The sequence below is a fragment of the Rhinoraja longicauda genome, chromosome 28 (genome assembly GCF_053455715.1).
Source record: "Rhinoraja longicauda isolate Sanriku21f chromosome 28, sRhiLon1.1, whole genome shotgun sequence".
NCBI lineage: Eukaryota > Metazoa > Chordata > Chondrichthyes > Rajiformes > Arhynchobatidae > Rhinoraja > Rhinoraja longicauda.
In genome coordinates, this window is record NC_135980.1 from 26987078 (window position 1) to 27002236 (window position 15159).

A 15159-nucleotide genomic window follows, 5' to 3' on the forward strand; every position below is an offset into this window, starting at 1 on the left:
TGTAGTTGAATGTGTGGGGGAGGGGGCAACGTGCCAGCAGGTTGGGTTGCGCCAGGCACGTAGGGAGGGGTTACCCACCGGTGATTGGACAGCCAGCGAAGTTCGGTGGAGACGGCAGGCGGGCGACCGTTGCGAGCGAACGAGCGACGGCGGCGGCTGTCGTCGTCTTGCGGAAAATGGCGGCTAGGAATCGGGGCCCCTGTCGGTTGCGGCCGTTTCTATGGCGATGAGGCGGGTCGAGACGCCTCGGCGCCCAGTGAGCTAAAATGACACAGGGAAAGAAAAAGAAGCGGCTGAACCGCAGCGTCCTGCTGGCCAAGAAAATCATCATCAAGGACGGAGGCACGGTGAGGTAGTAGGTGGGGGTCGGCCCCTGCCCTGGCTGGGAGAGACCGGCGTTGGATGTGTGGGCCCGGGGGGGGGGGGGGGGGGAGAGAGAGCTGGGCCTGGGCGGGGTCGGGATGACAGGGGTGGGTTATGTGGTGGGCAATGAACAGTGGACATGTCGGGGATGGTGTGTATTGGGACGTGATTTGGAGGAGTGGGACTAATCAAAAGGAAGGAATTTCATTGAGAAGAGCACATTGATTTGGAGGGAGGGGGTGAATGCCATCTCCAAAGGGTGGCAGGCTGTCTGTGTTGATTTATTTTTTTGGAGGATTGCGATATTCAGATGGGAAATGGGTGGGCGTGCCAAGAAAGGCATGGGGTACTTCTGGGGAGTGGGCATGTAAGTGAAGTCTCAGATCAGTATTGATCTGGTTGAAGGAAGATTTATAAAATAGTTGTTTTGCTCCTATTATGTGACATTTGAGGTGGTTGTTTAGAGTCAATTGGGAAGTGCAATGTGGAACAGCCTGACGTGTAAATATATCAGGGTGCACATATTGGGTGCATGAGTAATTTTAGTGTTAAGTGAAGGAGATCTGAATTGTTGAAATAGGGGGAGCAAAGGAGGAGTGGGATATGTTTGGTACTGAGTTACCATGGGCAGTTTATAAAATATGTGGGTGTATGATCTCTTCCAAAGAATGAAGAGTTGGAAATGGTATAACGAATTAAGTTGTGTCGGCCTATTAGTGATCAGGTGGAGTGGGGGAGAAGGACGAACAGCAACAACAGACTAAATTGGAATGATCAGTTCAATGGTAGTGATCCATGTGAAGTTGAATGCTGTAGGTGCACGGATAGGATAAATGGAGAAGAGTGGGTATATTAGAAGCACCTGAAACTGAGCACACAGATGGCTATGACAGGGAGTTTAACTTTTTTCTATGAACTAATTTGTAAACACATTGTTTCCATGCTTCTTCATGGCCTCTTTCCAGTATGCTGCCATCCCACAAACCTTGTCCAACTGGTATTTTGATTGTGCTCTAATTTATTGGATGTCTATTGGCAGCTTTTGTCGCTAAAGTTGCTAGGCCCTGGAATATCCTTCCTAAACTCCTCTGCTTGAATACTCCTTTAAACAGACTAGTTTTCCCAAGCTTCTTGTCACCTTCTCTACTATCTCCTTTATGGGGCTCAGAGTCATAAATTATTTATCCCAATGCTAAAGATCTCATGGAAATAAAAGTCTTGTTTTGTGAATCCATTGGTGTAACGATAGCTAAATTAAACTATTTATTCACAAAAAGCTGGAGTAACTCAGCAGGTCAGGCAGCATCTCAGGAGAGAAGGAATGGGTGACGTTTCGGGTCGAGACCCTTCTTCAGTCTCGACCTGAAACGTCACCCATTCCTTCTCTCCTGAGATGCTGCCTGACCTGCTGAGTTACTCCAGCTTTTTGTGAATAAATACCTTCGATTTGCACCAGCATCTGCAGTTATTTTCTTACGCTAAATTAAACTGGCTAATTCATTCAGTTCTTTGACTGTACCACTGTCTTTAGAGTACTATGGAAGGCTTGCTATTCTACATCTTCAACTTTCCTTTTATCTCTTGTAAAATTATGCAGTTTTACATTGTTAATTTTGTAACTTAACAAATTTCTTGGCTGTGGATCGCTGAATTTATGCAAGCCATTTACAAATAATGGCTTGAAGGGATGGCCTATGCAAATACTTTTTTTTAAAGTCAGGTGCGTTTGACTCTTGCTGTGTTCTGAAATGAAATGCCTGAAAAAGTAGTAAACACAATTTCTATCATATCATATCATATATATGCAGCCGGAAACAGGCCTTTTCGGCCCTCCAAGTCCTTGCCGCCCAGTGATCCCCGCACATTAACACTATCCTACACACTAGGGACAATTTTTACATTTACCCAGCCAATTAACCTACATACCTGTACGTCTTTGGAGTGTGGGAGGAAACCGAAGATCTCGGAGAAAACCCACGCAGGTCACAGGGAGAACGTACAAACTCCTTACAGTGCAGCACCCGTAGTCAGGATCGAACCTGAGTCTCCGGCGCTGCATTCGCTGTAAAGCAGCAACTCTACCGTTGCGCTACCGTGCCGCCCATAATCATAATTACAGAAGGGTTGGTGAAATTCATGAGGTTGAAAGCATGGGGCTAATCACAAGGATTTAACAAAGCTGCTGCTGGCCTGTTGGGCAAACAACCTCATTCTGTTTGTCATATCATTCAACGCGCAACATTGAGAAATGCAAAGATTTGTCCAATACTGCATATAAGTGTAGGAAAGAACTGCAGATGCTGGTTTAAATCGAAGGTAGACACAAAATGCGGGTGTAACTCAGCGGGACAGGCAGCATCTCTGGAGAGAAGGAATGGATGACGTTTTGGGTCGAGACCCTTCTTCAGACTGATCTACGTTTCGGGTCGAGACCCTTCTTCAGACTGAAGAAGGGACTCGGCCCGAAACATCACCCATTCCTTCTCTCCAGAGATGCTGCCTGTCCCATTGAGTTACTCCAGCATTTTGTGTCCACTGCATATGAGTGATTGTAAAGACTGCAATGTCTGTGGCATTCTTAGGTCTATTGTTAGAACTACCAATAGCTCCCTCCTTCCTTCACTACCCCGTGAACATAGAACACATACTGTAAGTACAACATACAGTAATCAATAATACAATAAATCAATAATCAGTAATACTAGAATACTATCAAGACCACAGTAGTGCAAACCCGAAGTCCATAGTGCACAAAAACACTATGGTTAGCGTTGAGCAGTGTTCTTGAGCCCGATGATTGCTGGGAAGATGCTGTTCTTGAGTGTGTGGGGCAGTTTATGGGCTCTTGTATCTTCCTGTTGGTGGTAAGGTAAGAACGTGGCCAGGGTGGTGTGATCTTTGATGCTATGACCTGTCTTTTTGAGACAGTATCTCATGTACATCACTTTGATGTCAGAAGTCATAACTTGCGATGGACCGGGTAGTGTCTTTCACTCTCTGCATCCTCCATGTTTCTCGTGCCATTACAAGAGTAGTCTAGAACTCTATTTCCATCACAAATCAATCAGGTTTCATTTAACCACAGTAGTTCTTGTGTAAAGAAGGCCATTTGCTAGTCAAGATTATACAAGAGGTTTCCAGCTGGTCTTTTTTTCCCCCCATAGCCCTCCAAATCTTTTCCTTCCAATACTTATCTAGCACCTGTTTGAATGAACAAATCTGCCTCCACTGTGAGCCTTGACAGAGCATTATAGACCTTAACTGTTTTCTTATAACTCTTTTAAACCTCTTTTCAAAGGAAAACAGCCTAGCTTCTCCATTTTATCCCTATAATGAAAGTTTCTCATACCTGGAATCATTTTGCATCATCAATGGAATCAGTCTGTCTGGTCGTTCTCCAAAGACTTTCACAACTTCCCAACTTGTGTCGAAATAAATGTAATACTATTATAGAAAATAAGACTGAAATAGATCTTGGCAGATTGAAGATCAAATTAAACAACAGTCAATAATTGGTGTGCAAGATTATTGCTGTCAAAGTTCCATACTTAATGGTGTGTGATAGGCAGTAGCTCACAGTTGGTTTCTGGAGTTCCTTGGATTTGGGTCTCATGGTTTTCGGTCTGCTCTTTCTCTTTCCTGTTTTCTCTTGCAGTCTTTGGGTATGTGCTTATCAGTATTACAGCTGATCTTTTGGCTTCACTCTTGTCAGCACTTTCTGATAGTTTGTACTTGATATCATTGTCTCACTTACATGGATCACCTGCAGCTATTCCTACTCTATTCTCTGTGCAAATCCCCAGACTATCGGTTGCTCATACCCCCCCCTTGTTTCTGACATATTGACCAGAGGTTTGGTTTGCTTATCAGTGTCACTAAATAACAGGTAACCGATTGCACCAATAGTAATTCCATGGAAGAGATTCATTTTTAAATTCCTTTCTCATTTATACTAATATCACAGTTTTGCTCAAATCACTCAACCAGGAGATCTGATCTGACAAATTAGGACTGATACGGACTAGGACTGTCTGGACAGCGGTTTCTCACTTCTCTTCACCCTAGCTTCAACTATAACATTGATTTGTAATTTATAAATTCAGTATTAATGTCATTCCCAAATCACATAACACTAATGTTAAATAAACTAAGCTGAACTGAAATTCATGCAAGAATTTGGTAGGCTTAATTCAATTTTATATAGGGCATTAACAATGGAGTCTTAAATTAAAATAATATTGTGCTTTCTTCATGCTTATTGGGATATGTACCCAAGTAATATTTGTTTTATTCTATTTTTATTGGTGTGGAGGCAAGCAGAGCAAATCATTATAGCAAATTGCTATCTCTGAAGATTGGTTTTTTTTGCTCTCTCTCTTCAAATGAGACAGTGACACTCTGTGTTTTCAGTTTCTTTCATAATGTTAAATCTCAACATGCACGTCGTCTTCCAAGAAAAGTCTTCAACCATGTAGATTCTTAATATCAGGATTTTCCCAGTTCTTTCTGCCAGGCAATTATGTCTTTATTTCAAATAATGCAATATTTATTTGTTCAGTGTAAAATGTCCCAAGGTGTTTCAAAGAGCATTATCAAATATAATTTAACTCTAAAAAGCAAGAGTAAAATAATAGTTGGTGTAAATGGCCAAAAGCTTGATTCAAGTGTTAGATGCATGATTCACTGCTGAGGAAAAAAAGGGAAATAAAGAATTGGTAAAAGCAAGAGAAAGAACCTTAACTTTCTCCTCCACTACTAGTGGAAGAGGGACTGGTTGACCTTGGTTATCTGTAGTTATGTGAATCTCATCTCAAAGTTGTGTAGGACAGTGACGTTCTGAATGGTTGGGCCATTGTGAGAGAGAGTGTGATTCCAATGAATGCATTAAATGAAGTTTTGCTAATCCTTAAGTTCTGGTAGTGTTTGGAAAGGGCCCTATCTGATTTACAAACTGCTGCTCTGAACTTGTATGACTCCACCTGGCTTGTGCTGGAGTGTCAAGCTCATACCAGGAATGATATAAATATGTATAGAAACATAGAAAATAGGTGCAGGAGGAAGCCATTCAGCCCTTCGAGCCAGCACTGCCATTCATTGTGATCATGGCTGATCGTTCCCAATCAATACCCCGTGCCTGCCTTCTCCCCATATCCCTTGATTCCACTAGCCCCTAGAGCTCTATCTAACTCTCTCTTAAATCCATCCAGTGATTTGGCTTCCACTGTCTTCTGTGGCAGAGAATTCCACAAATTCACAACTCTCTGGGTGAAAAAGTTTTTGCTCATCTCAGTTTTAAATGGCCTCCCCTTTATTCTAAGACTGTGGCCCCTGGTTCTGGACTCGCCCAACATTGGGAACGTTTTCCTGCATCTAGCTTGTCCAGTCCTTTTATAATTTTATATGTTTCTATAAGATCCCCTCTCATCCTTTTAAACTCCAGTGATTACAAGCCTAGTCTTTTCAATCTTTCCTCATGTTTTGTTTGAACTCAGAATGCTGTCTGGTATCTTAAATAGCCTTGAACACAGTCCTCAAAACAAGTTATTTTCAAGTAATATTTGCACAACTTCAACTTTGCACTCCCGTTATCTCTCTTGTTACTGGGGCCAAAGCTTTCAACGGGTTCATTTTGTTTTTAAAAAAAACACAGCTAAATGAGGTCATGACTATCTACTAGATAACTAGTAAACTAAAAGGAAGCTTCATGCTGGAAATCTGAAATAATATTGTGGGCAATACTCAGCAGGTCAAGCAGTAGCTGTGGAGAGGGAAAGAGTTAGCTTTTTTAGATTAATACCCATTCATTATTTCTGAATGTGTTTTCTATTTTGAAGCTTTAGCGCTATTCTATTTTACTCGGGACAGTCCCAAGTGCTTTACTGTCTGTGCAGTTAGTATGTCGGTTATGAATTCTAGGTGTAATATAGGGTTTTTTTCTGAAACGTGGGCCTTAATGTCAAGGAGAGTATTTATTTCCCAGCTTTAATTGCTCTTTCAACTAATTGTAAGCCATGTTTTGATTTGATGTAGACCTTTAGTTGAAGGTGCATCTGCGCTATTGAATAAGATGCTGCAGCTTTTAGATCTACCCACAATGAAAGAGTGATACTTCCAAATCGGGATGATAAGTAATTTGGAAGGGAATTTAGAAGCTTTTTGTCATTGTTCTCTGGCAGCAGAGTTTGCAAATTTGAAAGGTGCTATCAGAGAAGCCTAGATAAACGATTGATTTTCGTACTGCGTACACTGCAGTTGAATTCAAATGCAATAGAATGTATCAGGACAATGGAGCTATTATCTAATAATTTGTTTATGGGATTGCTCACAATTTGCACTGCTTAGCATATGTGCATCTCTATTGGCTATATTGGGACTTCAGATTTAGGTATACCTTATGCTGCACTTGGCATGCTCCACCGTGAGCCAAGTATGGTCACCTGTCCTGATAAATAGTGAATTTTATGTAACGTAATTCAATTAAATGTGGAACCTTGGTATTAAACCTTGGACCCAGCACATCGATGTAATCATAAAGAAAATACGTCAACTCCTCTACTTCCTTGCCCTCTGGAAGATTGAAGAGATTCTGTATGTTGGCAAATATTCTCTTGAACTTCTGTGATTGAGAACATATTGACTGGTTGCATCATGGCCTGGTTCGGCAACAACATTGGAACAGACAGCAAAAGCTCCATGGATATGTAAAAAGAACATGGAACCGTACAGTGCAAGAACCGGCCCTTCGCCCACGATGCCTATGCCGCACATAATCCACATCCCTCCATTCCCTGAATGTTTGTATACCTATCTAAAAAGCCCCTTAAATTCCTGCTTTTACCAAGCACCTTGTGCTTTCCAGTTAACTGCTATTCTATTTGCAAAAAATAGAACTTACTCCCCTTGATCTCAGTCATACTGCGTGGAAACAGGATCTCGGGTCCAACTTGCCCTCGCCGACCAGCATGCCCCATCTTCACTCGTCCCACCTGCCCGCGCTTGTCCCTAACTATACCTGTCCAAATGTTTCTTAAACATTGCGATAGTACCTGCCTCATCTACCCACCAGCAGGTCATTCGATATACCCACCACCCTTTTTGTAAAAAAAAGTTACTCCTCGGGTTTCTATTAAATTTTCCCCCCTCACCTTAAATCTATATCTTCTGGTTCTCGACTCCCCAACTCTGGACAAAAGACTTTGTGCATTTAGCTGATATATTCCGGACACTGTGTGTTTACCCAATCTATTCCTTTAAATTTTCCCACTCGAACCTTAAAGCTATACAATCTAGTGTTTGACATTTTCAGCCTGGGATAAAGATTCTGACAGTCTATCTTTCCTACCTAACAATGAAAGTCTTAACAAAAGTTAATGTGAATTCATTCAGATAGATGGAAGAAATGACCATGTTATTGTGCATTATTCACTTTTACCACACAAATGTATTGCATATGCAAAGTGAATAGGAGATACTGTAAGGTTCTGCTTATCAAGATTAACATTGATGATTGAGAATTATTGCTTAAGTACTGCTAATTAAATGCTTGTGGAATGCCACATTGTCAGGGAAGCTTCTTCCTGATGAAACACAAAATATATTTTTGTTATCTGCGCATTAATGTTCCCCTTGATCCATTTTGAAGAACAGCAAGTTCTCCAACTGTCAACATAATCCCCCTCAGTTAATGTTGATATTGTTCACCTCAACTGGTGTTTGAGAGTTCTTGTTGTGTTTGACTGCATGTCATTGACAATTTGCTTTTCGGTTTTTTGGTTGCTTTGCCAATCCACTGAAAGATATTGTGCAATTTTATATAGGAAAATAACTGCAGATGTTGGTACAAATGGAAGGTATCACAAAATGCTGGAGTAACTCAGCAGGTCAGGCAGCATCTAGGAGAGGTGAACGTTTCGGGTCGAGACCCCTCTTCAGACTGATCAATTTTTGAACAATTTTATGTTTGATATTCCATGTCAAATTCAGATGTTTTGCAAAGTTTTTTTTTAAAAAATCAAAAAAGGAGGGATCGCCTTTTTTAAAGTCAAACATTATGTATGCAAGATACATCTTCTGGATGCACTGGGACGCATCCTCAGTGATGTGACCTGGGGTCATCGGGTGTTTCGGAAAACATCAGACACCCTCGCCCAGGCCGACCCAGCTGGGGTTGATCAGGCCCCGACTTGCGTCCCAGCAGCAACTGCCCACGGATCAGCCATCTTAATCCAAAGCCATCTAATGGATTTCTCTGCAGCTTCGCCTGCAGATTGAATGGCCCTCTTCTTTGCAAATTATCTTTGGACCACAACAAGTGCTCCATAACCTTTTTTAAAAAAATGTATTCGTTATTGGAGGTTTGGGCATGGCTGTCAAAGTAAAATTTTAAATTGCACATTACTAATTGCCATCTAGAAGATGGTGATAAATTCTGCAGAGGTTTTTGTTAAGATGCCCCACATTGCTTCTGGAGAGAGCGAAGCACACGGAGGGAATTTGCGAAATTGCTTTCAGGTTGGGAGCTTGCACTGTTCACAAGCTGCCACAGAATGTGTTTTTACTTCAACCATAAATATATATAATTCATCCTTCCAGATTCAGACTGTGGTTTTCACTCGCACTTAGGATTGTTTATTTAGTGATTATTTAGTGTTTAGTCATTCTGCTCTAACTTCTCTGGGACTTTCAAAATAAAAACTTAAACATTGGTCCCAAACGATTTAAGTTAACTGAAGACAACACATGGTTGCTATTCTGTATAATAGACTCTGGCCTCTTGACCAACAGCTTTGGTGCCAGGAGAAAGTTTTCTTTCTTGAACTTTTACATTCATCTTGTATAAGTAGTTCTGCTGTAAGCTGTTTCCTCGTTGCGAATTGTACATAATGCAATTGATGAATTCGGCAACATTATTTCTATTGCATGGCCTGAATAGTTTATAATGCGATTTCAATCAGGAACTGGACAAGCAATTGCTTTTATTAACTTGTGCAGTGGTACCCCTTTAAGCAATGTAGCAGTGGTCAAAATAAAGTATTAAAAAAACTTTTATTTTCAATCCTGCAAAGAGGGGGGACCTTAATTGCTAGTCTGAAACTCGCTCATCCCAACTCCGTTTTCTCCATTAGCACAATTTTTTGTAATGCAATTTTTTAATTACACAAAGTTTCAAAGGAAAACAACTATCATAATGTAGTAGAACTACCTGTACCAAGCACTGCAAAATAAGGAGCTGATCTGTATCTTTTGCAGTTAAAACACAGTTATTAAAGTGTAGAAATAACCTCCAATACCTCATCTATACAAAATTTATGGTCTTTTTGGCATGAATGTTGGAGCTGTAAATCAAAACAGAATTAATTCCACTGTCTATTATGTTGCACTGTTAATGTGTGTAAGCATGCAGTTACTCCCAAGCAATTGCATTAAATTTGTTTATCGTGCCTTCAGTTATAAACCACAGCTTATACAGGGTACAGTATAATGGGCACTTAACTATTAATTGCCCTGAGTGACTGAATGTTGAACCTACAATCAGTGCAATAATGCAAACTTCATGCAGATTGAGCTGAAAATCAATCAAATTGAATCGATACTTATCATATCATATCATATCATATATATACAGCCGGAAACAGGCCTTTTCGGCCCTCCAAGTCCGCGCCGCCCAGCGATCCCCGCACACCAACACTATCCTACACCCACTCGGGACAATTTTTACATTTACCCAGCCAATTAACCTACATACCTGTACGTCTTTGGAGTGTGGGAGGAAACCGAAGATCTCGGAGAAAACCCACGCAGGTCACGGGGAGAACGTACAAACTCCTTACAGTGCAGCACCCGTAGTCAGGATCGAACCTGAGTCTCCGGCGCTGCATTCGCTGTAAAGCAGCAACTCTACCGCTGCGCTACCGTGCCGCCCTCATTAATTTATGTAGGAAAATAACTGCAGATGCTGGTTCAAATCGAAGGTATCACAAAATTAATTTATGGTCACTGGAAATCATCCACATTCATTTATTTCCCCAACACCCATAGGGAAATTGTGTATTTTGTGCAGCATGATACTGCATAATTGCAGCAAACAGGTTTTATTCATCTGGTTGCTTTCTGGGGGGCTCACTGAGAGGAAGAAATGGATGAGAAAAGATGGGAGAAACTTAACTGAATGATATTTATTTTGTTGGACTGTGACTGATGTGTTACTCTATAAATCGACCTTTTCGTTCGTATTTCTTAATACCGTGGGTTAATAATAACCTATCCCATTCAGATTAAAAATAAATTATTAACCATGCATCAATAGTTGTTTGCAGCTGTGTTCAAAATTTTACCTCCTTTTAAACATATTTCTTAACTGCATTCGCTCTTAACGATGACAAATATTTATGTTATCCTTCCTAGTCCGAGACTCCAAATAGTTTCTCTTAATCTCTATCAGTTTCATTTCATAGCTAGAGGGATAACCTTGTAAAATTGAAGAAATGGGTCCTAATTTGTGAAATCTCACCTTGCAACTGAATTTTTATAGACTTATTCTGGCATATCTGCTACACCTGAACTAACAAGATTTTAAATATAAATCCCATCCTGGAGATACAGTGGTGTGTGCCAATTGCAATAATCCGAATCAAATCAGCCAGCTCTGGATAAACCAGAGATAATTTGGACTTTCTGTGCATTGAAAGCTTTATGGACAGGGGACTGATTCTGCATGGAAATTGCAAAAATTGATCATGATGTAGTTCACTTTCTGACTAGTTTAGAGATACAGCGTGGAAACAGGCCCTTCGTCCCACCGGGTCCGCGCCGACCAGCGATCCCCGCATAGTAACACTATCCTACACATACTTGGGGCAATTTTTACATTTACCAAGCCAATTAACCTACATCTTTAGAGTGTGGGAGGAAATCGAAGATCTTGGAGGAAACCCACGCAGGTCGCGGGTTGAACATACAAACTCCGTACAGGCAGCACCCTTAGTCGGGACCGAACCCGGGTCTCTGGCGCTGCATTCGCGAAAAAATTTGACAAAATTATGGTTTTGCTGTAGAAGTGTTAGTAAGAAAGATTAGATGTTTGTGTCGGTGGAATTTCACTCGGGTGCGGTTGAATGATATTTTGCACGCCTGCTATGTTTGTTATTTGAACTGTAATTAACAAGGCGAAACATTTCATTCTTCCATACTTTTCTGATGGGGCATTTTTCTCTATGCAACTATTGCGTCGTGTACATGGGTAGCCGAAAGAAGGATTACATTTTTTTTGCTGATGAGACAGAAACTATGCAGTCTTGCTGAAGATGTTACCAGTTGCATTGCAAGTTCAGGATTGAGATTCTATGACAATGAAGGAACAGCAATGCATATAAAAGAGTGTAAGAACTTGTAGGTAATGCTACTCACATGCACTAACTGTATTGAAGGATAACGGTATGATCCTGGTGGTCTTTAAATGAAGAGGAATTGCACTAGCAATATCTGTTGTTGTTTGCTCTTTTCTGCCTCCAGTATTTATTTTCTCCTCCATTTGATCCTTTTGCAGTGTTGCAAGAAGATCTCCATCTTTGAGAAAGGCCTTTTCTGTCAAATGAGGCTGCCAGACCTGAATAATTTCACCATTTTTGGCTTGCATAAACAGCTTGTCTGAAAGTCTTTCTTTCCAATAAAACTCTCACCAAATCCTGTTTGTCCAGCACTGTCATGGAGAATTGTTCCATGTTTATCGTTTATGTAATTTGTTTGCTTAGTTCTGGTGAAGAAACCAACACTGATACAACTTCATAACCTTCAGGGGAGTAAATTGCATTTTAGATACAAAAAGCTGGAGTAACTCAGTGGGACATCTCTGGAGCATCTCTGGAGAGAAGGAATGGGTGACGTTTTGGATTGAGACCCTTCATCCATTTCTTCGTTCCATTGTTGGTGATGCTCCCTTAGCTGCTTAGACTCTGAGCCCAGAGGTTCCTTCACCAATAACACTTTGCCTCAACACTGGTTCTCTCTTCAACTTAAATTAATATAATTAATTAATTAATCAGAATTAATTTAACGTATTTATAGGATAAGATTTTGTTTAGTCAGTCCCATGCATGGGCTGTCATTTATGAAAATCTAAAACATGCAGATGATAGAAACCTGAAACAAAAACAGAAAATACTAGAAACATATCGGGCAATATCTATGGAATTAAACAAAATGAACATATCGGGTCTCAGACCTCATCAGAACTGTGAAAGAGGGAGGAAAAACAAGTTGGTTATAAGTTGTAGGATGGGTGGTGAATGGTCGTCACAAAGGAAAGGTGTGTTATAGTGATTGCATCAAGTAGTTGAGGGAGCCAGTTGGTGCAGACACAGGTATGCAGATGCTGGAATCTTGCATAGAAACCACTGCTGGAGTAACTACCAAAGACATGCAGGTTTGTAGGTTAATTGGCTTCTATAAACCGTCACTCGTGTGTAGGATAGAACTAGTGTGCATCACAAATTGCTGGAGTGACTCAGCAGGTCAGGCAGCATTAACTCAGCAGATCAGGCAGCATTGATTTGTTGAAGGTGATTTGTTGATTTGTACCAGCATCTGCAGTTATTTTTCTATAGAACTAGTGTGCAGTTGATTGCTGGTTGGCCAAAGAGCATGTTTCTAGACTGAAGGTATCACAAAATGCTGGAGTAACTCAGCAGGTCAGGCAGCATCTCAGGAGAGAAGGAATGGGTGACGTTTGGGGTCGAGACCCTTCAGACAGTCTGAGGAAGGGTTTCGACCCCAAACATCACCCATTCCTTCTCTCCTGAGATGCTGCCTGACCTGCTGAGTTACTCCAGCATTTTGTGATACCTTCGATTTGTACCAGCATCTGCAGTTATTTTCCTACATGTTTCTGTACTGTATCTCTAAACTAAATTCAGCAAATCAGACAGTATCTCGGTAGGACATGGATGGGCGACGTTTCGGGTTGGGACCCTTCAGTCCCGAGAAGGGTCCTGACCCGAAACATCGCCTAACCATGTCCTCCAGAGATGCTGCCTGACCCGCTATGTTACTGCAGCACTTTGTGTTCTTCAGTTAGTGATTTGACACTGTGTAATGTGGTGCTAATAGCAGGTCTGTAAGACACACCTGGCATGTGGGGCCGAACAAACAAAAAGGGGCTTGGTTGCCGAGCTGTTACTTTGATTCTCCATTCCAATCTCATTTTATCGTAACTGTCAGTGACCTACTACAATATTATAGCAAGTCCCAACACGTGCTCTAGGCACAATACCTCATCTTTCCAGATTTGATGCAGTCATTGCAGATTCCACTCAATTCTCCAGTTTTAATCTTCTGTTTTGCATCAGAATTAGCCATTTCTGCTGTAAGTCATTCATCTGTGATTTTCTCCATTAGTACAGCTTAACCTGGTTGTTTCCCACAGCCCTTTTTTAGCAATACACAACACAGATGAAGAAACATAATCTAATTGCTCTTATTAACCTATTTGATGTGACCTTGTTTTTTGGCCTGTCCATTCCTTTCCCCTCATTTACAACTTAAAACGAACTTGATTTTCATTTTCCCAAATCTGACTAGGATCTTTGACCTGAAACCTTACCTCTATTTTTCCTTCTGCAGATGCTGCCCAACTTGCTAAATGTTTCTGTTTTATGTTTTTACATTTGCTACCGTTTAATTGAACAGCAGAGCATGTTTGTAAGGTATGTGTACGCTTATACATGGTCTATTTGCTTTCTTGCAAGCAGATCTAGCGATGTATTTTACCTTTGTGGGGCAAATATTGGCCTCAATATTTTATGAATACTCACATAATTTGAAAACACAACCTTCAGAGGATGCCTTCCCAGATGCATAATCTCAAAACAATTATAGTTAAGTATGAAGTTTGAAGAAAGGTCTCGACCTGAAACATCACCCATTCCTTCTCTCCAGAAATGCTGCCTGTCCCTCCGAGTTATTCCAGCATTGTGTGTCTATCTTCGATTTAAACCAGCATCTGCAGTTCTTTAGTCATAGAGACATAGAGTGATGCAGTGTGGAAACAGGGCCTTCGGCCCAACTTGCCCACCGGCCAACATGTCCCAGCCACACTAGTCTCACCTGCCTGCGCTTGGTCCATATCCCTCCAAACCTGTCCTATCCATCTACCTGTCTAACTGTTTCTTAAAAGGTGGGATAGTCCTAGCCTCAACTACCTCATCTGGTAGCTTGTTCCATACACCCACCACCCTTTGTGTGAAAAAGTTACCCCTCCGATTCCTATTAAATCTTTTCCCCTTCACCTTGAACCTATGTCCTCTGGTCCTCAATTCCCCTATTCTGGCCAAGAGACTGTGCATCTTTCCTACACATAGTTAAGTATGTTATACTCTCAGGAACCATGCAGGAATAAGGAATAAGCTCTGTCCTGTGTGCTGGTTACTGCACTTCCTGCATCTAAAACATGTGGGAATAGATCTGATGAGGTTTTTCCCCATTGCATCTGCAATTAGCATGGTACTCCAGCATTCTGACATGAGAGCTGAAAACAAGATTTCTTGAATTGAGAATGCCTAACGCTTCCTTTTTAAACATTGAAGATTAGTGTGGGATTACTTGGGAGCTTGCTTCTCCATTGGACTAACATACATGTTTCAAAATTTGAACAAGCAATTTGAGATAAGTAAAAACTTTAGCTTAAGCAATATAGCTGAGTCAATTTGACTTTTTTTAAGCGATTTTTGTGTTGGGCTGTGGTGATTTGAAGATAATGGAAGACAACTGCCTTATGATCAAGTCAGCTGCTGTGTGCTAGTG

The 15159-nt window shown here is 41.1% G+C and overlaps 1 protein-coding gene across 1 annotated transcript in view; it reads left to right on the forward strand.

The window, feature by feature from the left end:
* The first annotated feature begins 81 nt into the window (after window positions 1-81).
* The window catches only part of slc71a1-2 (solute carrier family 71 member 1-2), a 34544-nt gene continuing 19466 nt past the window's right edge, over window positions 82-15159 (forward strand). The window contains exon 1 of the mRNA XM_078423740.1: window positions 82-347. Coding sequence (XP_078279866.1) covers window positions 267-347 — 81 coding nt within the window. The 5' untranslated portion in view covers window positions 82-266. The remainder of the gene's footprint in view (window positions 348-15159) is intronic.